The 27,906-nt window shown below is 33.8% G+C and overlaps 1 protein-coding gene across 1 annotated transcript in view; it reads left to right on the top strand.

Moving 5' to 3' along the window:
* Positions 1-27,684, top strand: part of LOC143222061 (kyphoscoliosis peptidase-like) — a 71,793-nt gene extending 44,109 nt beyond the window's left edge. The window contains exons 3-7 of the mRNA XM_076447916.1: positions 6,017-6,132; positions 10,759-10,863; positions 12,751-12,908; positions 21,400-21,520; positions 22,697-27,684. Coding sequence (XP_076304031.1) covers positions 6,017-6,132; positions 10,759-10,863; positions 12,751-12,908; positions 21,400-21,520; positions 22,697-23,558 — 1,362 coding nt within the window. The 3' untranslated portion in view covers positions 23,559-27,684. The remainder of the gene's footprint in view (positions 1-6,016; positions 6,133-10,758; positions 10,864-12,750; positions 12,909-21,399; positions 21,521-22,696) is intronic.
* The last annotated feature ends 222 nt before the right edge of the window (positions 27,685-27,906 follow it).

Here is a 27,906-nt window from a genome sequence, read left to right as displayed (position 1 = left end):
GAGACAGGAACAGTTTCTGCTTGACAGTTTAGGTACAAAACAACAATCTTTTGACTGGTATTTTTTGTTTTAAGTATTGTCGATATATTCAATTATTCATTTAGTAATCTTCGAAGATTCAAGTATCTGGTTTAAGATAATTTAACAAACTTATCTAATCTTTAAAACAACAAAACATAAAGGATTTTACATGCTTGTTAACAATGAAAACTTCTTAACAGTGAATGAAACTGGTTAGTACAGTATGGCTATTGATCATCAACCATAAGTAACAGAATTTTACTTTAATTTACTTTGTTTGTTTTTCCGTCCACGACTTTATTAGTTTGCTATTAGCAGCAAAAGTAAACAATGAACTCTCTGTGTTGTGCCAATAATGAATATCAAAATCCAAATTTTTCAGGTATAGCCGGAGTGGTCTGGTTGGGGTTTAGAAGTAGGTTTTGAAGATCACTGAGACTGCACTTATGATTTTATATTGTGCATCTGGTTCTCTAAAAATCCTGGAGGAAGGCACCGTGTTTGAAACTATGCTTATATATAATTCACTAGTTAGGCAGGACAAACATAACATAACAGCTCAATTCCACGGGCGGATACCTAAGGAGGTTTGTTTTTGGATAAAGATCCATTTGGGATATAGAAATAATTGCCGATAATGGACGAGCCTGATTCCTACATTGGAACCTCTGTGAATCACGAGCGGACACATGAATTCAGCATCTATTTGTACGCTAGTGCTCTTAATAATCCACACAACATGATCTGATGAAAGTGGCTGTTTAGAGTAACAGAAACTCACTAGAAATAGTAAATGTGGAACACGCAAGTTCGAATTCACTTGTGCTTTTGTAACCGGCACAGTTTATTCTGGACATCATTCTTCATTGCGACAAAGGCTTCTTCAACGTTAACCTTGCGTGACACGAATTACTAGAAATCATTTAGAAAAACACTGAACCGTGCTCATTAATTTGGTTTTTCCAAGCACGCAAGACCTAAATATTAGGAAAGAATGCACAGGTGTGATAACTAACCCAGTGAAAGTAATAATACTGCAGAACAAGGAACTAACACTAGCCAAATTAATACTTACCTGTGATTTCTGACGTCATCTTCAGAACTTTTGAAAGTAACCTAATTATTTTCAAAGTGTGATAACGGTTGAAAATCTTGGGAGGGTTAAGATAATTTTATACTCCAGTCCTGTTAAGCCTAACAGAGGTACAGAAAACGTAGCTTAAAAGAGATAGACTTGATAGCGGGATAGGCGTGGTCTAGTACTTAGGTGGGAATGTTCATGGTTTACGTCTCGTTGCCCCAAAAATGACGCTTCACATGTTGTTGCTATGCATGTGCTATAAAAGCGACAGTCACACATCACTGTATAATTGGGCAAAACTAGGCCAAGAGTTGACTAGCTGCCATCTTTCTAATTTGTCACTTCAAAATAAAGAACTATACGGAGATAATTCTTACTTGTGTTTGGGCAAAAACTCTGAAATAAACTAATACTCATTACTTTATAGCAAGTTTAGCAATAGAACAAACAAATGTTGATAATCACATTATCACCGGCTGTAACGCTTCTAATTGTCGATTAATTCATATGTATAGCTTATGAAAAAGGACTTCCAGTGTCCGGTTTTAATGATATCTCTGGTTACGTGTGATTTTTTTCTTTATTATTCTAAGTAAAAGGCTACAAACCTATAAAAATCATGTATACGACTATACTCTGGAACTTATGTATGTTATAAACAAAAGATCTTCCTCTTAAACTATATATATATTAAACTGAATATCAGAGTCATAGCAATATTAACAGCCAGCATTTTTGGAACCTATTAGGTATTGAATTCATTCCCATGATGCTCCACAGCTGATTGTTACTGTTATATTAATAAAGGGTTCAATACCCGACTGTACAATTTTGTTCAAATACGATGAATATATAAAAAGTTTCCAAAGGTGAAAACAAAACCAAATAGGTAATTCAAAATTTTAAAGCTGCTCTTGAACAGGAATGATATTTATAGATTTGAAATTCCACGTGAAACCCTGTGATAATCTGCCATATCAGATTAACTGAGTGTAACAAATCTGTTTAAATTAAGTGAAGACCTCAAAGCACTTTTATATTCTTTCATAGAAGAATCAATAGTGATTTTTTGTCGACAAATTGACGTAATACTCGTTGTCATCGGGCTAGTCTTAGTGGTTTTCTTTTATATTTGTTTGTTTATTATTAAGCACAAACCTATACAAAGAACTATTTATGCTCTGCGCCCCCCAGTGGTACAGTGGTATGTCTGCAGACTTACACACTAAAAATCGGGTTTCAATACCCGTGGAGAGCAGAGCACAGATAGCCCATTGTGTAGCTTTGTGCTTAATTCAAAACAAACAAACAAACAAACAATTTATGCTCTGGTCACTATGCGTATCGAAACCCGGTTTCTAGGCGTATAAGTCTGCAGACATTCCACTATGGCATTGAGGATATGTTTTATTAATAACCCATATTTTTGTTTGAGAATAGGTGCTTGTAAATCGTGAAGTGTACTACAAAGTCACAGCTGAGGTTTCAAGTTAAAATTTCTTAGAATATTCTCGATCCCGGGTATCCAATCACTCCGTGATGCAGCCAATGTATTCTCATTTATAGCGAGGGTGCGTGAACTTTTATTTTAGCAATAAGAAAGCATTAAAGTTGAAAACCTGTCTGTTGTTTACGTTCAGAAAAAGACATTTACCAAACTTATGAATCAGTTCCTTTTGAGCTTCTATTTTCGATTCAACATGTACTCGAAAAACAACCTGCTTGCACATTTCCTTGGGACTGATGTGAACCGCATGTGTAAGTGAACGTGGAAAGCTATTTTTGTCTCAAAATAAATTTTGTGCTTTGATATTCTCTGTAAAAAAAAAACAAAAACACATTCGTGACTTTGTTAAGAAGTGATTTCGGTATTTGCTGATACGCATTACATACCTTAAATGTTTTATTAAAATCTAGATCATTGTAAGTAAGTACAACAAAAAACGTATTTCCTTATATAAATATTAATGTAAAACTGAGTTCAGAGCACTTGAAATTGTTCTTCGCATAACTGTTGAAACCCGAGATGGATTAGTGGCATTCATAACTTAGTTATCTGCGTTTTATCACAAGAAATCTTTGAGATGTTTTACAGTAAACGTTTAAAGGTTATTTGTATTCATAATTTAATTACCTACCTTGTACCAAATGAATTTCTAGGCCTTCTACAATAAAATTTTAAACACTATTGGTATTCATAACTTGATTATTTGCTTTGTATTACAATAAATCTTTGAGTATCTTTCAGTAAACTTTCAAACAATACTGGCACATATAGCTTATTCGTCTTTCATGCCTCACAACACATCTATGGATCATATTGAAAATAAATATTATACGCACTCTTAATGATGGTTAATTTTTCTTACTATCAGTATAGTATAATTAGTTATTATTATTAGATACTAATATTATTCTATTTTAAGATCAATTGCGCGATCTCAGCCAGTATGCAAAACAACAGTCAAAACATTATAGAAACCAACACTTTCGAAGAGAGATTTTCTAAGCTTTTTAATTTATAACAAAAGTGGATGTAGCCGTAGTCTTCCTCTTGTGATCCTACCTTCGCAACATAAAACCACCGAATTGGAGACATTGCTAACTTATATATCTTACTTGTAGTATACATACAAAATCTGAACATTGGTAGGTGTATGTACTAAAGATAGTGGTAGTGGTTTGTTTTGAATTTCGCACAAAGCTACCTAGTGTTAGTGATAGATTATTCATCTAATATCTTCAAAATAAATACCTAGAACTCCTGAGTGTTTGATATCAAGTACAAAATTACACAATGGAGTATCTGTGACCTTCCCACTGTGGGTAACAAAACTCAGTTTTTACCAGTGTAAGCCCTCAGATTTATCGCTGTTCCACCAGGATGTAATGTTCTAGGGTTACTGACAAAACAAAAAAGCGTAAGTATTATATTAACTTATTTTAGTTATGTTTACGATGTAATTTAAATGATCTTATACAAACGTGTTTGTCTGACAGCTTTGTGATTGTATAGGTCGAATATCGAGAAAGTTCATATAATATAAACTTTTAGTGACAGCTACTATCATGATGTAAGAGGTACTATTACTTTAGCTGACACTGCCTTTCCAAAATTTATAAGCCCTTGTTAGTTATTCTGGTTTGGGGACACGAGCTGCTGAATATTTGTTTTAAGATATGGACATTATATTGTCAAGATGATTGTGTTGGTCCTTGTGGACTCTTTTAAAAAGAATAGCGGCTACCAGAAGGTCAGGAAGAACAGCTAATTGGAACACAGTACTGAAAACAAAGAGCAAAACCTCAGCCGGTAAGTAAAGCAGTCATCTTGGCATCGGAGTTTTTGTTGGAAAGGTATCAGCTAAAAATAAAACCTTCATGGAAAACTAGAAAAGGATAGAGCCTAAAGCACAGTGAAGAATTAATTATCTTTTTACAAATCCTACAGAGACAGACAAAAGAAAGTTGTGCTGCGTGAAAAAGAGATGAACAAAGCTGAGTGTGAAGTCAAGATAAACGAAAGAAAAGAGTTTCAAAATATACGGAATGGTTCAATGTACATTAACTGGGAATTGTTAGCTTTGTAGATTATACTGCTCTTAGTCCGAGATTATAGAACTGGAGCGTTATTCGGTGTTAGGAATTGATATTGTTACAAATTCTGTAGGTACATTTGCTGTGCTTTATTACAGTATGTATCATTTAAATTTGTAATTTGATCCTGTTATTTTGTTTTGTAATTTCAGTCCAAAAGAGACACGGAAGACTGTCCTAACAGTTACTGGTAGCTTGTTACAAAAGTCTTTGGTAAAATAAATGTGATACTTGTAACTTTGGTATATGGTGTCCATGTGTAAAGAGTTGTCTGTGTTGCTCTTAATGCTATTTATTGTAAAATATAAATTTATTTATAATTATTTGTGGTGCTATATCGTAAATGTATACTAAATGTAATACATCATTATGTAAAAATTACTATATGTTATACTTTCTAACCCAGAACCTTCGGACTAAATTGATTGTTAATACTAGAAGAGAAAAGTTTTACTGTGTAACGGCATCAGCACTCTATCCTGTGTGTTTGGTATGAAACACGCTGTTGGTATGAACGTGCTTTGTAGTCACCATGAGAAAAACCTATACACTGAATATAGGTGCAGAAAAAGTGTCATTGGTCACTATTCAGTTCTTCACATTACATGGCAGAACAGTAGCAGATATAATAAATAAATAAACTTAGTATACCGAAATTTTTTTAATTTCGAAGTCTAAATTCAAGGGAGATCCAATTTAATCTACGGTTTGATCAACGTGTGTTATTAGGTTATACTAGTTTCGGAGAATTCCACTCGTCATTAGTTAACCAAAGAGAAACAAGCTGGATGTATATGTTTGTTTGTTTTTTATTAGGTTGTCCTTACTTATAGCATAATGTTAGAAAAACACGTACGTTCAAGAAGTCTTAATAGAACTGAAATAAAAACCCTGTAATCCGAACGCTTTTAAAAGGTCAACCTTTGGAAATCTCTCGGGTTATAGGGTCTTTATTTCATTTCTTACTTACACCATGCACTGGTAGGTCATCTGTAAATTTTACGGTGTAATACGTCATAACGGTTACAAAAATAAATTTCTTGCCATAAAATTACAGGTGAATCATGTGTAAATTTTACAGTGAAACTGATGTAACATACTGCAATATCTGTCCTTAAGGTAACGGTGAATCACCTATAAGGTTTAACGTTATAAGAAATAAGAGAATGGCAATGCATATTTACTAAAATATTAACAACTGAAGTTTGAACATTTGTCAAACATTTTATTGTAAGAAAATTTTACAAGTTAAACTGATTATATAAAATCACATAGAAATACTTTGGGACTAAACCTTTATAAATTTATTTATTTCAGTCTCCAGAATCAGCGAGGTCTTCAATTCGAAATCTTGTCAACTATCTGACACAAGGTGCCAAAAATGACTTGCAGAAAGTACGAGCTTTTTTCAGGTGGATAGCTAGTAACGTCACGTGAGTTTATCCTTTTTTTTTTGTATGTGTTCGAAGACTTTAGATGTAAACGCTTTATGTTGTCATATTTTATGTTTGAATGTCATTCATTATTTTAAATGAATCCACCAGACCTATTTAGTCTACATTGATTACTGTGGGTCGAGAAACCCAAAAAAGTAACTCCATGCAAACAACTAGAAAACGACTTACCCTCACAAGTATGTTATGATGTTATGATCATTGGTTTAAATAATAGTAACACTGCATTATTGTGTTTTTTTCCAGGAGGACTACTTATCTTAATAGAATTATCAATATTTCATGCGCCTGTTTATCAAAACTTAACATTAGATTGAATGGATGTAAGAATGCTTAATTACCCTAATTGAACACCAATGTGTGTGGAAGTTTCTGAGAAGCCTACTTGTTTTTAAGAAACGTACACGTTTTAATAGCTTATGTTGAATTAATACTTTTCCTAATAGAAGGCTGTTTTGTTTGTAGGCGTGACTGTACAAAGGAGAATTGCCTTAATAAAATATGTCAGTATTTTTCATGCTTTTTGTGGGAGAGCCATTATAAAATTACAATATTTTTTGGCTTTTCCTTTTCCGGTGGTGTTGTTGGTGGGGGTAATTGAACTACCGTTACCTTTTGTTTTCTATGCTCTTGTCTCTCAGATCAGCTATTTTACCGATAAAATATAGCAGCGGTTTTTCCTAACTTTTCTTAGTAGCTAGCAAGGCCACGTATTTTGTTTTATCCATCATCATTTCCCAAGTTGAAAAAACAAAACAAAACAAATCAACTCATCCTGGCTAAGTAATGAATTAATACTTTTTTTAAAATAAAATTATCATCACTACTATAAGGATAGCTACCAGTTTGGCTGCCAATTTTGATTTCATTCCTTCAGATCGCATGCTCAATTCTTTCATGACTGCTCCCTATTCTTTTCACACCTGAGGTATTTTTGGTGAAATATATTTAAATAGGTGAAAAAAAGCAAAAATGATTCTCAACAGTTGTAAACCATTCGGTAATTTTGATACTACTAGTAAAAATCTCTAAAAACTCTAAATCAAACCAGCCTAACACAATAAAAACGGGTGTCAAGACTGCCTAGTCCTCAGAACATAGACTGTTTGTTGTTCTGATAATAGTAAAAACTAAGACCTTCCTTGCACCCCCGTGGCTCAGCGTTAACTCTAAGGGCATGTAACACTAAAAATTGAGTTTCAATGCTCACGATTGTCTACCTTTGTGTTTTACAACAAGCCTACAAACAAGCAAACCTTTATGGATACTCTGAACGCTTGATAAAGCAAAAAATAAAGTTATACAATAATTAAAAGTGAGAAAATTAAAGTCACACATCTACATTTCGTAATGTCAAAAGTCTCTTGGAAAACGTACACATAATATGTAAAGAGCATTCAGAAATTCCAACGTAATACAATCACAGTTAGTACACACCAACAACCCACACAGAGACTCACTCGAGAAGGAAAATACCATTTGCAATATTCATTGTGAATAAGGCTTCCAGTTGCATTGAAGAAACAGAAAGATTAACAAAACTCACATCAACAGACACGGATGACTCTGGATTACAGATGAAACTGCAAAAGTCCATAGAATCATAGAAGAGCATACAATAAAGCCCAATAGCATTCAAAAATGGAATATGAACGAGACGCAAAAAAAAAGTTTGTTTGTTTGTTTTGAATTTCGCGCAAAGCTACTAGAGGGATATCTGCACTAGCCGTCCCTAATTTAGTAGTGTAAGGCGAAGGAAATGCAGCTAGTCATCACCACCCACCGCCAATTCTTGGGTTACTCTTTTACCAACTAGTAACGTCCCCATTGCTGAAAGAGCGAATATATTTGGTGTGACAAGAATTCAAACCCGCGACCCTCAGATTACGAGTCGAGCGCTTTAACCATCTGGCAAAAGAAAGATAAAAAGAATTTCTTTTCATTTATCTAACCAACAACCTAATATCTCCTTTTATAACACCCAAATAATTAAATGTTTGAAACCCTAATAACGATGAAAGCTCAGTAGATTGGATATCACTCACCTTTCTAATGGGGACATGTTGGTTAGGATGCTCGACTAGCAATTTGAGAGTCGCAGATTCGAATTACCGTTACCAAACATGTTTTTCCTTTAAGCTGTGAGAACGTTATAAAGTCACAATCAATCCCACTATTTGTTTGTAAAAGAGTAGCCTCAGAGTTAGCGGTAAGTGGTGTAACTAGTTTATCACTGTTGAATTAGGGACGGCTAGTGCATATAACCCTCGTATAACGAAATAATTCAAATAAAAAAAAAACGTTTCTAGCGAAAAACCTAGGACTGAATCTTGGTCCCTACTACTACAAACAGTCCTTCTTATGTTATCCTTGAAGACGACAGACGAAGCCTAGGGTGCAAGTTAATTAGTAATTGCACTCTAATAGTAATATTAATAACATATCCTTGCCACAACTCCACAGTAAGTACTTACCATGTGGATTGTGCATGGTACTATGAGAACTATCTGAATGTTAAGAATAACGCCATATTACATCTGTTTAAAGCTTTATACACCAAGGCGGAAAATGTTTCTATGGGTCAGTTGTTATATTGCTCAACATTTCTCAAAACGTTTGATTTTCCTTGATGATTGTTGGAAATAAAACTATGAATAATGATGTAACATCCGTGATAAATATTACGCTAGGTTGCAAAATCTTTTTTTCTCTTTTTTTTAAACATTCTTATTCAGTTCTCAAACATTATTTCTTATCAGAAGTGTTTAAAACACACAAAATTATATTCCGATAATTATCTTCACCACCGAAGGTGGACGGAGATTTTGTTTTCTCACCTTCATGTGTGCGTGTTTGTCAATAGAATTTCTCGAAAATGGATGAATGGATTTGAACGAAAGTTGGTATACATTTGTACCATTTTCCAAGTTAGAAGTAATTATTTTTGGATGGACACAGTCAATGGTCAAAGTCCAGAAAATTCAAACAAAAAAACGATCTATTAACACGTGGACCGATTTTTCACACAATTGTCAAAAATGACCAAATTCCGAAGAAATTTGGGGGACATAAGTAGAATATTATTTCTCAGTGTACAACCAAAAATAGTCCGTTTGGGTTCATAACGACGGTCATGCAGACATATTTTCATACTTTTTGTGAACCGAATAAGATCAAAGCTGCGTGGCGGAGGTATGCTGAGTCCTCCTCTCGTTAGTCTTGTTTCAACCTTCAAACCGTTACTAAGGGATGATAATCATATTTCACAATAAATGATAGTCTTGAAGTATCCTGACGTCACTAACTATCGTTAGTTCAATAGAATGGGTCGGCAAATATTTCATTGGTTACTCACACTTGAATACTTATCAGAAACTCTGTCATAAAGGTTCGTTTGTTTTTGAGTTTCGCGCATAGCTACACGAGATCCGTCCATAAATTAGCAGTGTAACACTAGAGGGAAGGCAGCTAGTCATCACCACTCACCGCCAACTCTTGGGCTACTCTTTTACCAACAAAATAATGAGATTAACCATCTTATTATAACACCTCCCCGGTTAAAAGGGTGAGCATATTTGGTGTGACGGAGATTCGAACCCGCGATCCTAAAATTACGAGTCGAGCACCTTAATCGCCTGAGCTGTCATAAAGGATACTAATATTTGTGATATTGATATATTTAATATATATCATTTAGGAAATTACTATTTAGCGTAAGTAGTATAAATGTTCTTCAGAATCATCACTGAAAACTGTTGCAAAACATTGTTAGTACTTTTTACGTTTCTAATGATTTTTGGTATTTCTGTTCTATTATGTAAAATTTATTAAATGCAAAGCAAAAAAAAAGTACAATCGTTTATTAGTATGTCACAGTTTGAATTATTAAAAAAACATTTTATAAGCAATAGCGAATGAATTAACCCTTTCAGCTCAGTTAATAGAATAGTCATCTGGTATGTAAAAGAACTTTCGTTTCAATTCTGCTTGTAACTGGATTATCAAAGGAAAATGTTACTTGAATGACTATTCGGTTGTAATACAACCCAAAAGCTTTTTGTAACTGCAAATACACTTCAAATATCTTTCGAAATATCCAAGGTAAAATAAAAACTAAGGCTTATGAATGTGTGTTAATATATTCTGATTGATAACTGTTCCCTATCATGTCAAAAATAATATTTCTTTAATCTAAATGTAAAGGTCTGCCAACTGTAATATAATTTTTTATTTTAGAATGTAAGACCAACATAAATATGTCACGCAATTCACGAAAAATCACGAAACCAAACGTTTTAAGTACGTACAGATTTCCCGTGCCTATTAAAAGCATGTCATTTAAACAATTTTTACAATAGAATTGATACAGAATGCTTGCGACTGAATTGAATGTTACGTTAAATAATTATGATGTAAAACAAATAAATATTGATTATTAGGCAGAGCGCTGGTTGGAATAATTTTTATAACACTTATCAACAGTCTTCTCATAAATAAACAATATTGAAATAGTTTGGTAATAGGTTGATAAATGATATTGATGTTAATAGTAATACAGTAACACTAAGTAGAGTACGATATTTTATTCGAGTGTTTTTGATACAGGTACAACTGGAAATATATAGACGTACGGTTAACAGCGGAGGAAGTATTGCATAGAGGAGAAGGGGTCTGCAAAGATTATTGCAAATTATTTAGTGAAATGTGCAGGTAGGGTTTAATTTTTGTCTTCTATTCATGGGTATTTTATTTTAAAAAATACATAAAAAATTCAGAAGAATCCAAAAGGAGTTAATGTATACAAAACAACAGGAATAATAGAATATGTTTATACCTTTACACACACAAACATAAAAAGTGTTTTTATTTCGTTTTTGTCCAATCTGGCTAAATTTTTCAATAAAGTAAAGTAAAATGAGCTTAATTCATTATAATTTCATTTTGTGATATTATGATGTTGTAACATCCGTATTGTCAAACTATTGTGATTTTTGTTCTGATTTAATGTAAAATAATTGTTTGTTCATGGTTTTGTTCTCTGTATGTGGATAAGTTCCCTTGTTGGAGCACTGCCATATTTGTGACGATACATCCCAGGATTGATTCTCTGTGGTGGACCCAGCAGATACCCAAATGTGGCTTTGCTCCAAAAACAAACAAGCTATATGCGAATAATATTGTTGACTTAACATATTTTACCGTTAAGACAACGTCAGATAGTTATTTTAATAAGTTATACATCATGCGTTTATATTGGCACATAATGGACAAAACGAATTAATATATACCTATTACCGAAGACCTACGCGTTTCTAATGTTGTTTAGCCTCACTAGATAGCAGCTACAAAGTTCGAAAGTTGGATGTTGCTTCTTCGAAATACAAAGAAACGTATCTATTAAAAAACAGATATTCTTTATCAACATAAATGAAAATTCTACTAGAGAAAGGACAAAGTTAGATCAGCAAATTTCGATGGCTACTTTTATAGAATGCAGGACAACTGGATACTGGACAATTAAAAATGACCGCGTAAGATTTTTAGACGCTACTTGTTTATTGTAAAATAAAACAGTACTTACAACAGATATGTGCCACGTACAGCACTATATAAGCATATAAAAGACTTATATATATATATGCCTAATACATTACCAATTTAATTTACTTTATTGTGTGATAGAATATAAAACTATTGGCTATCGTTGGACCCAGCGGTGAATCCATTTACCTGGTAATAAATAACATTATTAAGGAGGAAATGATTTAATGGTCATACTATCTGGAACACAGATGCTTAGAAACTAACCACGTGAGTGAATTCAAACCTGTCCTTTACTCAGTTATGATAGATCCAAGCGAATCTGACCCTCGCTAGTCTATAAGACCAAAAATCCGACAAGGAGAAGCAGCCGCAGGCCTACCACATTACCAGTTTAATTTACTCATATATCACCTTTGCTCTATGAATATCGCCAAACTTTGAAAATTTTAACACCTCCTAAAATTATTAGGTGTCTAAATATCCTATTTTATATCTCCTTTTTTTTTATAGGTATCTGGTTATCCAGTTACCTCTTTTGTTCAGAGTACTTTAAGTAATGGCCCAGCATGGTTAGGTGATTAAGGCATTCGACTCGTAATTTGAGGATCGCGAGTTCGAATCCTTGTCACACCAAACATACTTGCCTTTTCAGCGGTGGGAGCAATAATGTGACGGTCAATCCCACTATTCGTTGGTAAAAAAGTAGCTCAAGAGTTGGCAGTGGGTGGTGATGACTAGCTGCCTTCCCTCTAGTCTTACACTGCTAAATTAGGGACGGCTAGCGCAGATAACCCTGGAGTAGCTTTGCGCGAAATTCAAAACAAACAAACAGCTTTGCACGAAATTCAAAAACAAACAAACTTTATGTAATGTGTAATGGAAAAAAAATACATTGGTTAAACTGGCCTTTAATACGTTTATTATATTTGTATCTCGTTTGATAATTATGTAATATTATTGTATAAAAGAAAAATGTTTCTTTGACGTTCTTGTTATCGTTTAATTTGTGACATAGACTATCACAATACATATTTTCTCGCTATTTTTTTTCAGATTCGCCAACATACGGGTAAAAACACTACAAGGGTTTGCCAAGGGCCACGATTATAGGCCAGGCCACCAGTTTCACCCTGGAGAAGACGTGACGCATGCGTGGAACGCCATCTTTGTTTTTGGTGCATGGCGTCTAATTGATACCACCTGGGGAACAGGTACAGAACATTTAGTTGAAATTTTTTCCGCGTCGTGTTAATAACATATAGATAACATTAATTATTTTAATTTCACAAAGGTAAACAAATGTGGTTTAAAAATTCTTAGACAATTTTAAATTAAAGTGACAAAATAATGGGTCCATTTTGGTAAACTGAACTAAAAAATAACATTTTTTTAGGCATGCCGTAGGTTCAGTGAACACGGGCACCCACTTATACAGCGGTAAGTTTACGAATTTACAACATTAAATTCAAGGAATTCGATTCCTCTCGGTCGGCTTAGCAGACAGCCCGATGTGGCTTTGCTATAAGAAAAACATACAAATACACAAACACACTGAACACGATCAAGACCTGTATCATGTTCCCTGTTTAATCTTTTTTAACACTGCTATGGAAAACTTGGAATTTTGTACTGCCTTGGAGAAAATATATCTGTTTCATAATCCAGATAAGAAACTAAATATTAAAATGCTTTGTTTGTTTTTATTGTTATATATCTAAAAGTAAACCTGATAATGGGAGAGGTGTTTATCTGTAAATGTAGCATACGTTTTACTTCACATCTAAATTCACGTGACCTTATTTGACTGAATCGCGTTCTTCTATTTTTACCCATATAGTGTGTATGTATATATTGTAGCGTGCGAATGAAAAATTCATAGTTCGCGTCTTTTTGTAGCAATAACACATTCCGAACTTTCGGGCCATGGGTATGCTCCAAGAAAAACAGTCTAATTCCATTGTTTGATTAAATAAGAATAATCAGTGGTTGGCGTTGAGTGAGGTTGATTAGATACCTTCCTCTTAACGTGCTGCCCGGGGTTTATACACATTACGATGCTAAAATTCAAGGTTCGGTTCCTCACGGTGAACTTAATGTAGATAGCCGATTGAATACTTTTATGCTAAAAACGAACAACTTTCTCTAGTCTCAGTTCAAAACTAGAGATAGCTATGTGCTGATAGCCCTTGTGTAGGGTATATATATGCAGATAGCCCTCGTGTAGCTTTGCGTCAAAATTCTAAAAACAAACGAACAAACAAAATATAATGCTTTCTCAACTTAATGGCCTGGCATGGCCAGATGGTTAAGGCACTCGACTCGCAATTTGCTGGTCGCGGGTTAGAACCACCGAACGTGCTCGCCCTTTCAGTCGTGGAGACGTTATGAAATATGTCAAATACACTATTCATTGGTAAAATGGAAACCCAAGAGTTGACGGTAAGTGTTTATGACTAGCTTGCTGCTCTCTAGTCTTTCACTGATAAATTAGAAACGACTAGCACAGGTATCTCTCGTGTAGCTTTGCGTTACAGAGCGTTACAGAAGAAAAACGAAATGAAACACAGACATTCATGCTTTCGACAATTTTTATCACTTCTAGAACTGTGTGGTAATCAAATTGTGTTGTCATGGCAATATTCCTGTGTTCGATGTAAAAGTGTCTGTTATGATAATCGTCTTCTCTGTACTGGCTGTATTTTCAAAACCACTAATTTGCCTTACGAAATCGTAAAAAAATCAATCTAAACCACCTTCATGACGTCATTTTTCTACCGTGTGTTCGTATCTGCACTCCCTTTCGAAACATGGAAATGTATACAAATACACCAACAAGAAGTTATTTGAAAAACAATTAGTTGAAGTAATCTAATTTGTGTATAATTTTGGTATAAGGATACAACTCAGTGTTTGATAAATTTTAATGGGTACTTTGAAATAACAGGGACAAGTAAGTCGTTTTCTTGATAATTCTAGAGTGCACATTATTATTTTTTCAGTACACTTTGAGTTACTCTTTAAAGAACAAAAGGTATGATAGAAACGGGAGTTCGACTTTAACACTTCGCATGTCGGGAAAACAGTGAACAACAGATATGTAATCGTTTCATATAAATGAGATAAATTTATTATTGTTTGTTTTGTTTTTGAATTTTGCACAAAGCTACTCGAGAGCTATCTGTGCTAGCCGTCCCTAATTTAGCAGTGTAAGACTAGAGGGAAGGCAGCTAGTCATCACCACCCACCGCCAAATCTTGGGCTACTCTTTTACCAACGAATAGTAGGATTGACCGTCACATCATTAAGCCCTCACGGCTGAAAGGGCGAGCATGTTTGGCGCGACTGGGATACGAACCACCGACTCTCAGATTACGAGTCGCACGCCTTAACACGCTTAGCCATGCCGGGCCTTTATTATTGTATCAACTCCTCACATTTCTACAAGTGTGATTTTTTACGTTTTTTTTTTGTTACAACTGTATGTGTACTACTATCATTTTCGAAAGAATATAGTCTTCTCTTACCACAAAAGAGATTTTTATGTCATAAAAGCAGCATAACTACACTATTTAAACTCTTTTTTCTCTTTATTTATTTCAGATAGACTTTAATCACGTTAATTGGACTGCTTGATTACATGTTTAATTAGCACTCCTTTCGTTTGGGTAGGGATATAAAAAATAACATGGTAAATTGTTGTGAAGCTGTTGTAATGTTAGTACACTAGGGTACAAGTACAACACGTTAACAATCGATATCTTACTAGTGCTAAAATCATTTAAAGTTGCACTAAAGACAAGGAATTACATTTTGAACGTGAAATCAACTTATTCTACCCGTTATATTCGGTTTCTCCATAAATTGACAATTTTTTTTTCTCAGACCAAACATATTACAATATAAATAAATCATTTCAAACAAAACATTTCTAGAAAAGAGAAAAAAAAAACATTATTAAGACAGAAGGTATGTCGTTGAAACATTCATTCCACTGTTAAGAATGAGATCACAGTTTTATTCATTGTACTAGTTATAAATCCCACGTGCAACTTAAGTGCTCGAAATTTCTCATTTTTTGTTTTGTTTTTTAAATTCGCGAAAAACTACACAGGGGCGCTAGGCGTCCCTGATTTAACAGTTTGAGACTGGAAGGAATGGAGCTAGTCATCACCACCCACCGCCAACTCTTGGACTAGTCTTTTACAAATAAATATTTGGATTGACCGACACATTATAACTCCCCCATGGCTGAAATGGTGAGCATGTTTTGTGTGACGGGGATTCGAATCCGCAACCCTAAAATTATGAGTCGAGTGCCCTAATACACTTGGCCATGCCAGGACTTTATTGGTTTAAAAGATAATAGGGTGATAAAGAAGAAAGCTGTTACATGAAATAACAATATCTAAGACCACCCGATTTTCTAGTACACCAGTAATAGCAGTATATACGTAGGGAAAATGAAAATGCCAGCTGTTTAGTTAATATACGTAATGACTAAAAGTTCTCAGATTTGTTCTTTATTTAAAATGCTTACTTCAACTTAAAACAATAGGAAACACGAAAAAAAAAAACACGTATGCCCAAAAAAGTAAATTAAGTTTAGATTGCATTAGAAACACAATGTAGTGGTCACGATATTTTTGCAATTAAGTTTCTTTGCTTTTGAAGGTTTCAGCAACTATTCATTTGCTGTACAAAAACAAGATGAACATGATGGAAACATCACGACCAGAAGACAACTTTACGATCACAACTTTATTAATGGTGCAAGGCTTTACTGTTTCGTCGGGTCGTAGTGCTGACGGGATGAGGGGTTTTAGTACACCATTGCAGATTTTTAACCATACTGTTGGTGGTTGACTACAGGGTTGTTGATGAGAATGTTGAATCATGTGTGACGCTGAAGACTTACTCGTTTAATGTGGAATTTCATATTTGTAGGTGTGGGTGCGACCTTACGAAGTTGCAACCGGTCTGTATCTAACGGTAACACCTCTGAATACGAACTGCATTTACAAGAAAAGCTATCACGACTGAGAGTACGTCAGATTAAAGTATTTTTGTTTGCTTGGAAAGTGATGTCGATGGAAAGAAATGAAGTCCTCAAGTATCTTTGTTGAGGCTTGAGCAGCTGACAACTGTAGCACAGCCAATCAAGGCGTGTAAACCTGTTAGAACTATGACAAATTCCATGCCCATGTGAATTACAAGTTTATGCGCGTGCAGATTTTGTTCTCAAACAGAACCAGAGTCTAGAACGCTGAAATTCATTATGTTAAATCATACGTTTGCGTTAAGACCAAGTAATTTAGTAAAAGTAGTCCTAGAATGTTCTTGAATGTGACTGATCGAGAGAATTTGCGAAATATATAAAATGAAAGCTAAATTATAAACATGAGAATTGGTGAAGCATTGAGTCAATTACATTTGGTTCAGTGATTGAGATGCTAGTGAAATACTCAGATTTGTGTTAGTTGTTGCATATGTTAGTTACTTAATTGATCAACCGTGAAATTGTTGAACTTCGCACATTTGTACATTAGTCGTAATACTTACTGTTAGTGAGTAAATTTCTGTTAAAAGTGAAATCACTGTATGTGAACTTATAACTACAACTATGCACGAAAGATATTAATCTGTAGGAAAAAAGACGAATTTGTTATCGTTAATTGGACTGCACTTTGTATTACTTTTATTAAATAATTCAAAAGGACTCATCCAACGATAGAAAAGGTTAGAACAAAGCATTTCTTGGTGAGTAAAAATAGCACAAATAATATCCATTTTTCACGATGCCAAATTGATCCCTTTCATTTCAGATGCAAGAACAAAAGGATATACATACATCATCGGCTCCTTATACATTGGATTGAAAAAAAAAAAAGAACATTATTGTTTACTAGGCTAATGTACTTTGATGAAATATCCATATTGATAGGAGGTATAATAGCTGGCAGAAGTTAGTATCACATAGTATCCGTTCTGGTAAAGAGTGTGATACCAGTTACTTTAATATTTAATAAAGAATTTTTATATAAGACCACTTTTTGTCACTAGTGGCCCATAAAGTATCCCTGATGAAAGATTGGTTTGGTTTGAATTTCGCGAAAAGCTACTCGAGGGCTATCTGCGTTAGCCGTTCCTAATTTAGCAGTGTTAGACTAGAGTTAAGGCAACTAGTCATCACCACTCACCGCCAACTCTTGAGCTACTTTTTTACTAACGAATAGTGGGATTCACCGTCACATTATAACGTCCCAACGGCTGAAAGGGCGAGAATGTTTGGTGTGACGGGGATTCGAACTCGCGACCCTCAGATTACGAGTCGAGTGCCTTAACTACTTGGCCATGCTGGGCCTTTGCTGAAAGAAAACATAGCACTAGCGTAATATGCAGGCTTATCGTATGTTTTCTACTTGCTTTACTAATGTAGGAATTCTATATTTTTTATTTGCTCTGTTTGCAGTTTTAGAATAAACACGTGGTCCGGAAAGTTGTTGAGTTTGGCTTGTCTTAATTGCTTCTTTTTCTTCCTATTCTAATACAATGTCCTGTTCACTAACGATTACAAATTAGTTTACTTCTTGCTACAAGCTACTATCATATGTACACAGTTATACTTATAGGCTTAAGTTCGCAAATGACGTTTTCATTTTCAACAAAAATTAACTTGCTAATTGTACTACGACAAACGTGTAAATAAACTTTCTTCTGTCAATGTCTGTGTTGCCTGAAAGGTTTTTGCAATAACATATATTATCCAGGGTGAAAGGATCAACACTAATTCCAATACCAGGCCGAACTGATGTAATAGCCAATGAATCCTCTGATCACGTGGTGATGTCGTTGATTGAACAAAGAAATCGAATTCACCTGTTGAATTCAAATATACTTTTTAAACTCATTCCTGCTTGGAGATCGTCGAGAAGATACTTATTTCAAGATCATCCATCGTGTTCAGTCCAAAATAAGTAATTCCCAGAAAAAAAAGTTATGGTACATACACTGCGCTTTCCTTTTGTTTGTTTAATAACAAAAATTACATTCATTTTTATCAAATTTGTCCAGCGTTATGTATCTATGCTGATAGAAAGTGTGGTAACAGTTCCTCTAATATTTGGTGAAGAAGTTTTGAAGGTCATTTCATTGGTAGTAAGTAGAGTAGAGCTCCAAAAGTATCCATGGTGACAAAAGTGTTGTAACAGTTCCCGTGACACTTGACGTCGAAGTTTTATTGACAGGAAGTATAGTATCAGTTCCTCTTACTTTAACAATAACGGGATAAACCTTGGCTCTTGAATGCCACTTCAGGGACTTTGTGCTATTTCTGCTGTCCAGGTCAAAGTTGTTGCTGGTTCTTAACATATTCTGATCAAAAGTTTCCGACTTTTTCCAGCTTTACCGATACTTTTCGATCACGGGCGATGAAGTTTTTATAATTGTTAGCTTTTAAAATGTACGCAACTGACGACAGACAACTTTAATAATATGGAAATAATTCGCTGTCACTTTAAATACATTGTTATATTACGAGTAACATTCGTCTCAAAGATTTTGATGGAACCAGTTTAACAAAGTATTTTAAAGTTCGATGAAACACAACGAAATTTAATGTTCGGAATTAAAGTCAGTACAATACCCTGACTTGCTTCATGACCGACCCCTAGATATAAGGCAGTCATTGAGAACGTACGTTAGAAAAATGTAAATCACACAGTAAAGCTATACCTTATTGCTTTATTTATTTGTGATTAATCCTTTTTTTTTACTCATTATTAGCCAAAGTTTAATGAATGGTTCCATTTCGAAAGACAGATTCGGAGTGGCACAGCATTAAGTCTGAAGGCTTCTAACGCTAAAATCCTGGTTTGGATACCCGTGGTGAGAACGACAGAGATGCCCGATTGTGTAGCTTTATGCTTAACTATAAACAAACAAAACAAATTAGAAGAAAAACGTTCCATTCACATAAACACACACATATAGGGGAGATGAAATATAGCAATTTGGAAACAATTCAACAGTTTTTGTAATGATTTAATACAAGTTTATATATGCTAGAATCCTCTATTCTAAATTGCACTTTTACGCGTACAAATTTAGTAATATTTTAGTAACGTATGTATGGGTTTTATTACAGCAAAGTCATGTCGGGCTATCTGATGAGCCCACCCAAGAGAATCGAAGTCCTGTTTTTAGCGTTGTAAATCCGTAGAAATACCTCTGTACTAGCAGTGGACCGTAGTAACGTTTAAATATTAATGCTTAATTTTTAACTTCGTATATAAAGGACTTACTTTCTATATATCGTTTTACTGAGCGTTTAACTAATAGTGTTTAACTATAACATGGTCTAAAGGAATTACCTTCTACATAACGTTTTACTGAACGTTTAACTTATAGTGTTTAATTGTAACATTGCGTCTAAGGACTTACATTCTACATAACGTTTTACTGAACGTTTCAGTAATAGTTCTGAACATTAACATTGCACCTGAGAGACCTGCTTCCAACATCATACTTTTATGGTTAGTTTTTCGAACGATCATCTTGCTTTTTGCGCATGTGCAATCTGCCTACCACTCAATTTAAACAGTTCGTACTGAAGACTGACTTTCAACACATGAATCTATTAATTCTGTTTCAGTTTATGTTTTTCCAATGGTAATTGTTTCTATCTTAACATCAGCCGTCTACAACAGAATAGAATAAACTTAAGAAACTAAAAGGTATTTGAAGTTACGGTTATACACATTTAAACCCATCTTTTTCACCATATCTAATTTAAACACATCTATTTCATATATGCCTTCTTTGAAACGTACTTTGACATCGTTTGTATATATATATATATATGTAACCGTAATTTTTAAGCCAAAACAAAACACATTAAATTTAAACAAAATACGCTGCATTTAAAAAAACAGAAGAAAAGATAATTGGGTTATAAAAATATCCTAGGTTTTGTAAATGACTACGGAAGTAGGATCTAAATTTATTTTTTTATCAAACAAATACTCAGCGTATTTTGTTTAATTTTAACATGTTTTATTTTAGCTTACAAATTCTCGTCGTCACCGAATATGGTTATAATATAACTAATCAGAGGGTGGGATTTGATGTTTCTAACGCAGTTCTTCCTCATAATTTTGTTTACTTATTTAACTTCAATTAAATGTACTTATTTAATTTCAATATATATACATATGTGTGTGTGTGTGTGTGTGTGTGTATGCTTTCCGAGATTTTAATGGAAAATAAAACTGTATTGTGTTGCCATTTGTTTCTATATAGTTGTTATGGCGTTATATTTCGCCTTTAAAGTTGCGTATGCCTGAATAGATTGACCTATTATATTCCAGCCAGTTTTTGATGCTTTACTAACCAATCAGAAATTTCTTAACAGTTGGAGTGTCTGAAGATTTCTTTCTGATGTCTGTTTAGATTGATTTTTATATACTTCTGGAGTACGTTTACAGCTGACCTGTTTGTTATATTTCTCTCTTTAGTTCTTCTTTATGCTGCATTTGTTTTCATATACTTTTGGAGTATGTTCAGGGGTGGGTTATTCGACCTTTAATTTCTCTTTTTTGAGATTGTTTACAGCTGACTGATCTTTGAAGCGTTCCTAACTAACATATTCTTATTTTTTAACCAATATTCTGTATACTGTAACAAACTTCTACAATTCTTTCTCAGGATATACAGATCATACAGGAAAATTCCAGAAAAAGCTGAATGAACATTTCTTCTTGACAGATCCCGAGGCTTTAATTTGGACTCACTTTCCACACGATGAGTTAGAGAAAGATTACTGCAGGTAGTGTATTTCGCTTAGTTAACTTATGATTCATTTAGTGCCATTGTTTTCTAAAGACATTAGCATAAAAAATAGCACGTTTGTTTACGTAATACTTTTTTCTTCACTAAAGTATTCCAAAGAAATTCAATGGAATATAATAACAAGCCCTACGTATCAGGAATTTCCTCTGTCTGTTTGACTTTACATTTAAAATATAAATGTACCCTTTCATACGTTGCACAATGATTCCAGGTCATAAAGTAAAGCTATAAATTCGAGTTGTATCGTTAGTAAAGCCTTACTTTGGTTTAAATATTTGGGTATTACTTCTTTGTCGCCTCTTAACAAATTCACTTTTAATTGTAACAGACTCAATTGAATTATTAATTGTGTATGGTCCCTCGCTAGTACAACGAGATGTATACGGATTTACAACGCTAAAATTAGGGGTTCGATTCCCCTCGATGGGCTCAGCAGATAGCCCGCTGTGGCTTTGCTATAAGAAAACAATCACAAATGTGTATGTTTGTTTTTTTAATTTCGCGCAAAACTACATGAGGGCTATCTGCGCTAACCATCCCTAATTTAGCAGTGTAAGTCTAGAAGGAAGGCAGCTAGTCATCATCACCCACCGCCAATTCTTGGATTACTCTTTTACCAGTGAAAAGTGGGATTGACCGTAACATAATAACGCCCCTACGGCTCAAAGGGCGAGCATGTTTGGTGCGATGGGAATTCGAACTCGCGACCCTCAGATTACGAGTCGAGTGATTTAACCACTTGGCCATGCCGGGCCAAATTGTGTATGTAAAGTTCAGCGTGTTGTCTCTGCGAATGGCTGTGAAGTACTTGTCATTTAACTCAATTGTTTAGAAAGTTAGCGAGCTGAGTAACGGTGTCTTTATTACTATAAGCAGTAAATGACAAGTATAATAAAGGTATTGTTTCATTCCGATTCCAAGCGGTTAGGGGGCGCTTGACTCGTAATCTGAGGGTTGCGGGTTCGAATTCCCGTCACACCAAATATGATCGCCGTTTCAGCCTTTGGGGCGTTATAATAATACGATCAATACCACTATTCGTTGGTAAGAGTAGCCCAAGAGTTTGCTGTGGATAAAGATAACTAGCTGCCTTTGCTCTATCGTAAACATAAAATAATTCAGTATTTTATAGGATTCCTTTGTTTTATTTCAGGTGGCAACTGCTCGATAAGCCAATCACTTTGGAGCATTTTAATGCTCTGCCGAAGGTCACACCATTTTTCTTCCAATACAATCTCAAAATACGATCTCGCCCACAAAATCCAGTGAAATGTAAAGTACAAACCGAGATTAAACTGGGAGCTCATGAGCCCATGCGGTACAAGTTTAAAATGTATCCCGCTGACGAACTTGAAAACTCGTCACTGAATAACTACGTCTTCTGTCAGCTCAAAGAAGACCGCTTGGTCGGATCGTTTGTTGTCTCTCCGCCGATAGAGGGCAGGTACTACTTCAAGGTCTACGCCAAGCCGGAGAATGAGATGAGTGACGACACTACGCTTCACAGTGTCATCATTTTCCTCGTGGAGTGCGAACGAGCAAGGAAATATATCCAGCCATACCCACTGAACGAGGTCCCTTGGGGCCCAACACAAAGCTTCTTTAATTTCAACATGAAGCTAATAAACCAATCAGGGCCCCTTATTGTGACGTGGGGTGGACGAAGGAAGGTAACACTGGAGATGAGCACGTCTATGTTGATAACTCCTCAAATGTTTGATGCAGACGGTATGGAACTGGACCTGAAGAGTATTCTTCTTCGAGAGGACCATGAAAATCGGGTTACCTTTACCATCCTACCGTTTCGCGTTGGTCTCTACAAGCTGATGATCTTCGGAATGCCAAAACCCAAGCAGAAAGGGAAATGGAGACTACCCCTCATCGCTTCGTTTCTGATCGATTGCAAACTAACGAAACAAAACAATGAGGACGATTTGTCTTCACCTACCGAAAGAAGCGCAAGGAAAAAAGCTTCTAAGACTAACAAAAAACTAAGAATTGTCCCTGTCCATTGATCGTGAAAGTAGCTGTTGCCGCGCTGATATTTTCAAAGAATCTAAACGTACGACAAACAAAGCATAGCCTTCAAGTCCGCATCTTTATATATAGACTTTGAGGGTCTGCTTCAAAAGACGCTTCCATAGAAAAAAATATGCCCTGAACACACCTACGGAAAATTACACTTTTAACATCCAAACAACGAAATGGGTAAATCATTGAACAAAATATAAATAATAAAACCTCTATTCTCTGTTGCTCTAAATTCAATAGTGATTTGGGAAGGATTTTAGAAGTGAAAAGTTAAGTAAGAAGAAAATGTTTAGTGTTTGTCTTTCTGTGAAGCTACCGAGTTTTTTTGTAGTGAGCAATATTTTTTAACACTTAATACCACAGCACTTTCTGTGTTTTTATATATAATGATAAGATTATATCTTATCTTTTCTGGCGTATACACGTAGCTAGTCTTCAGTTTTTCGTAATTTGATAACAGCAAACTATATATTTTCAGTTCACACCAAAGTCCTATTTGCTAGTTATATTGAAAACAAAATACCTAGAACACAATTATAAGTTATGTAACAGACGTTATATCTGAGAGAGGTTAATTTAATTCGGGTCATAGAATGATGAAAATATTATGAAACTTTCAAAGAAAATTGGAGGACATTTCTTTCATAATATTTATCTTCATTTTTTTTAACGTTAAGGAGTGAAAGTAACCATAATTTTCTCTAACATTTTCTGATAAAAGTAAAAAAAAACAAGAAACTTAGAATTTATTATTCTCGTCTAGTTTTTCTGTATCAATTTCTTAAAATTTTCTAATTCACATGAATATCTTGAAAAAGAAAAACTCGTTAACAATATTAGACACAGAAATCGAATTACCCAATCATTGTATCACTTTCCTATTGCATATTGCGTTATTTAGCTGAAAAAATCTTACTCTTGCGCGAGACAGAACAGTCAATTTTCAAAATCTCCCTTATTGTAAGTACATCAGTAAAAAGAATTTTTGGGTAAATATATATATGCCCATATATTATTAAACCTTTGCAAAGCAAACAAAACAATTACATAGCGTGGCACATGAGTAATATATACTGAGCTAAAGGTTTTTTTTTATATTGAAATATTTAAAAAAGAAAGTTTAACGGAAACAAAGCTTTAGTTACGCTTTGGTGGTTTACTGTTAGCAATTCTATAAAGGCAAGATATGTCGCAAATTCATGAGATTTGTCGTAAAATCTTTGTTTCAAGGAAACATCACGTTTTTTTTTTCGAACCTCTGATGCTTCAATGTTGTTGAGCTTCGATAATCTTAATTTGATATCAGGTTTTGTTCATTGGTCCAAGCTTGTGGTTTGTTAGATATCGACGGTTATCTTGTTCAAGTAAATATATATATATATAATAAAAAACAATCAAAAGAGATTCTTGATTTTTAGAACACTAATTTGTTGTCAAAAACAAATTTAATATTTATTTTGTAGTTGTCGAAGTTGTGAGACTTGGTGGATACGAAATCAAATTTATATCAACTGTATTTGCCAAAGTAATGGAATTATAATAATAACATTTTTCTCGTTGATTTTTTACCCGAATAAAATTTAGTTCCTGATTATCTTTCTATTGGCCTAAGAAAAATAAGCAGCAACAGAATTTTGTAATCTCACAAACACAACAATCACTTTACTTTCATTGATATTTTCTAAACGATAAATTATTTCGAATATTACACGTAATTATCGATGAACTGTTATTTTTAGTTTTCACCTTTCCAACAACTTATTTTATTATTTCATTAACTGTTTGGTGTACTGTTAAAAATAAAAGTTTTTTTTTTATATTTATCGAATTGAACAAATCCTAGACTTTCATACTACAAAGCAAAATCGTTTAATGTGTCGTATGAAAATGGCCTAATATCCATTTCAAATTAATCTGCTGCTAGTAATTAGCTATTTTATTTCTACTCTTTCACAACAATAAAAACACGTTTCTCATGGTTCTTGCGAAGAGGCAGCTTTCCTACTTTTATTATTCAATGAAATTTTGGAAATTTATGGAAATTAAATATTATACATTTAGTTGTGTGTTAACTCATTAGTGAATAGTTTGTAATTTTCTCTGAAACTGGATAAACTATTCAGGAATTTTATTATGTGAATCTTGTAGAACCAGGACTAACCTTGCTCTTTAAGTGTGATTTTTTTTACGTGACTGCATACTCATTACCGTAATTAGAGTCAATCAATATTCTACCAAGCTCAAACTTGGGTTTCAAGGTATAGCTTTTAATTGTGTGTATATATATAATTAAAAGCTATATATATATATATATATGGGGATATGTCTATGAAAGAGTGAGGAAAGCCAAATAAACAACAAAAACAAGAATATGATCTGGGTATCTGTATAATTAGCTACAGCCGTATAATAATGTTCTAATTTTCATGAATTAAATTGTTCACCTAGTCTTAAAAATGAATAAAATTATCTTGCGAATAAATTATATTAAAGAAATGCTAAATATTTATGTTTTGTATATTTGGTATGTAATGGAAATTCACCCCTTCAAAATACACGACAATATTTCAAGTAACAATTTCGGTGTTTTCTACTACTGTGTGAAACATGAACAAAGCTAGCATAAAAATAATCTCTATGTTAATAAGTGGCAACTCATAACGTAATTTTTCGAATATCATTTACGCTTCACATATTAAATCAGATAGATATACACAGAGTCTTTGCCTTGAGTATCTGATGATGATTAAAATTATCTTTTAGCTGACTGTTTATTCTCGCTAAATTATTTTATGATAAGTAATAAATGGACCAATATGATCATATACAGATATATAGATATACGTGTAAGCCACATTTGGCTCCACTCTTACAAACCATTTTTGAAGTTAAAACAATACATAACCTTGTTGTCCGTATTGGTTTTGATTTTGATAACCAATTTAACCATTTTTATAGTCTAGAGTTCATAAATAAAATATATTTGTAATATTACCGTGAAAGAAAACGAGTCTAGCAAATGAATCCAAACAGATGTGTAATTATAGTTATATTTTTCATCGGGAACAAAGCACAATATACATTCATGTTGTGACACACAAATGCTTTTGTTTGTATATTATAACCAGGTTTATGACACACGCGTGCTTTTAACCGTATATCATAACCAAGTTTATCACACACAAGTGCTAGTATTTATATATCATAAATAAGTTTCTGACACACAAGTACTTGCATTTGTATATCATAACATATATTAGAAAAAGTTATGACACACATGAGCTTGTATATCATAACAAAGCTTATGACATACAAGTTCTATTTATAAATCTTAACTATGTTCGTAACACAAATGCTTGTACTTGTATATCATTACCGAGTCTTTGACACAAGTGCTTCTATTTGTATATCGTAACCAAGATGATGACACATAAATGCTTGTACTTGTGTATCATAACAAAGTCAATGACAAATAAATGCTCGTATTTGAAAATCATAATCAAGTTTGTGACACACAAGTACTTGTATTTGTCTATCATAACGAAGTTTATGACACACAAGTATTTTTAATTTCATATTATAGCCAAGTTGTATGACATAAGTATTTGTATATCATAACCATGTTTGTGACATGCAAGTACTTATATATCATAACTAATTTTATGACACACAAGCGTTTGTACTCGTACATCACATCCAAGTTTGTGACACGTGCTTGTATTTGTATGTCATAACCAAGTTTATGGTACACAAGTGCTTGTATTTGAATATCAATATTTAACATATTATACAGTTATTGTTCTGTTAAATAAATGTAAAAGTTTGCAATTTTCAAAATGGGTATCTAGTTCAATGTTATGATAACAGTCCTTCTTTTCTTTTTAGAGATAAGACCTGTTAACAGGTTTGTTAGAAAATAAATTTACCTCATTTTAAAGCAAATATGCCTGTACGCAAGTCAGCACAATATGTCGTACTTTTGACATTTCCGTCCTTTTAGAAATAGTTATTATAATCTACATATATGTAATATATATATATATATTACATCAAGGTAAAATGTTAATGTTTAGGAGGTAAACGAAATATAAATTTAAGATACAAACTGTATATAGGTCTATTGTAGAGTATATAAATATCAACTGTTTTGTAGAAATTATTCCAATAAAATGTTCTACAACAAAAACCTATCCCATCTGACTTGCTTATTTTGTTTATATCTTGATGACAGAAATTCATCGTCGTTGTGCATTGATGATACGTCTCGTGTTTTTTGTCTTTTTTAAATCATTATTTCGTTCATTAATTTAGCTGTTTACCATCGAAAAGTTG

This window comes from Tachypleus tridentatus, chromosome 8, assembly GCF_004210375.1.
Source record: "Tachypleus tridentatus isolate NWPU-2018 chromosome 8, ASM421037v1, whole genome shotgun sequence".
Lineage (NCBI taxonomy): Eukaryota > Metazoa > Arthropoda > Merostomata > Xiphosura > Limulidae > Tachypleus > Tachypleus tridentatus.
The sequence above is the reverse complement of the archived record's forward strand: the minus strand, read 5'-3'. Positions and strand labels throughout refer to the sequence as shown.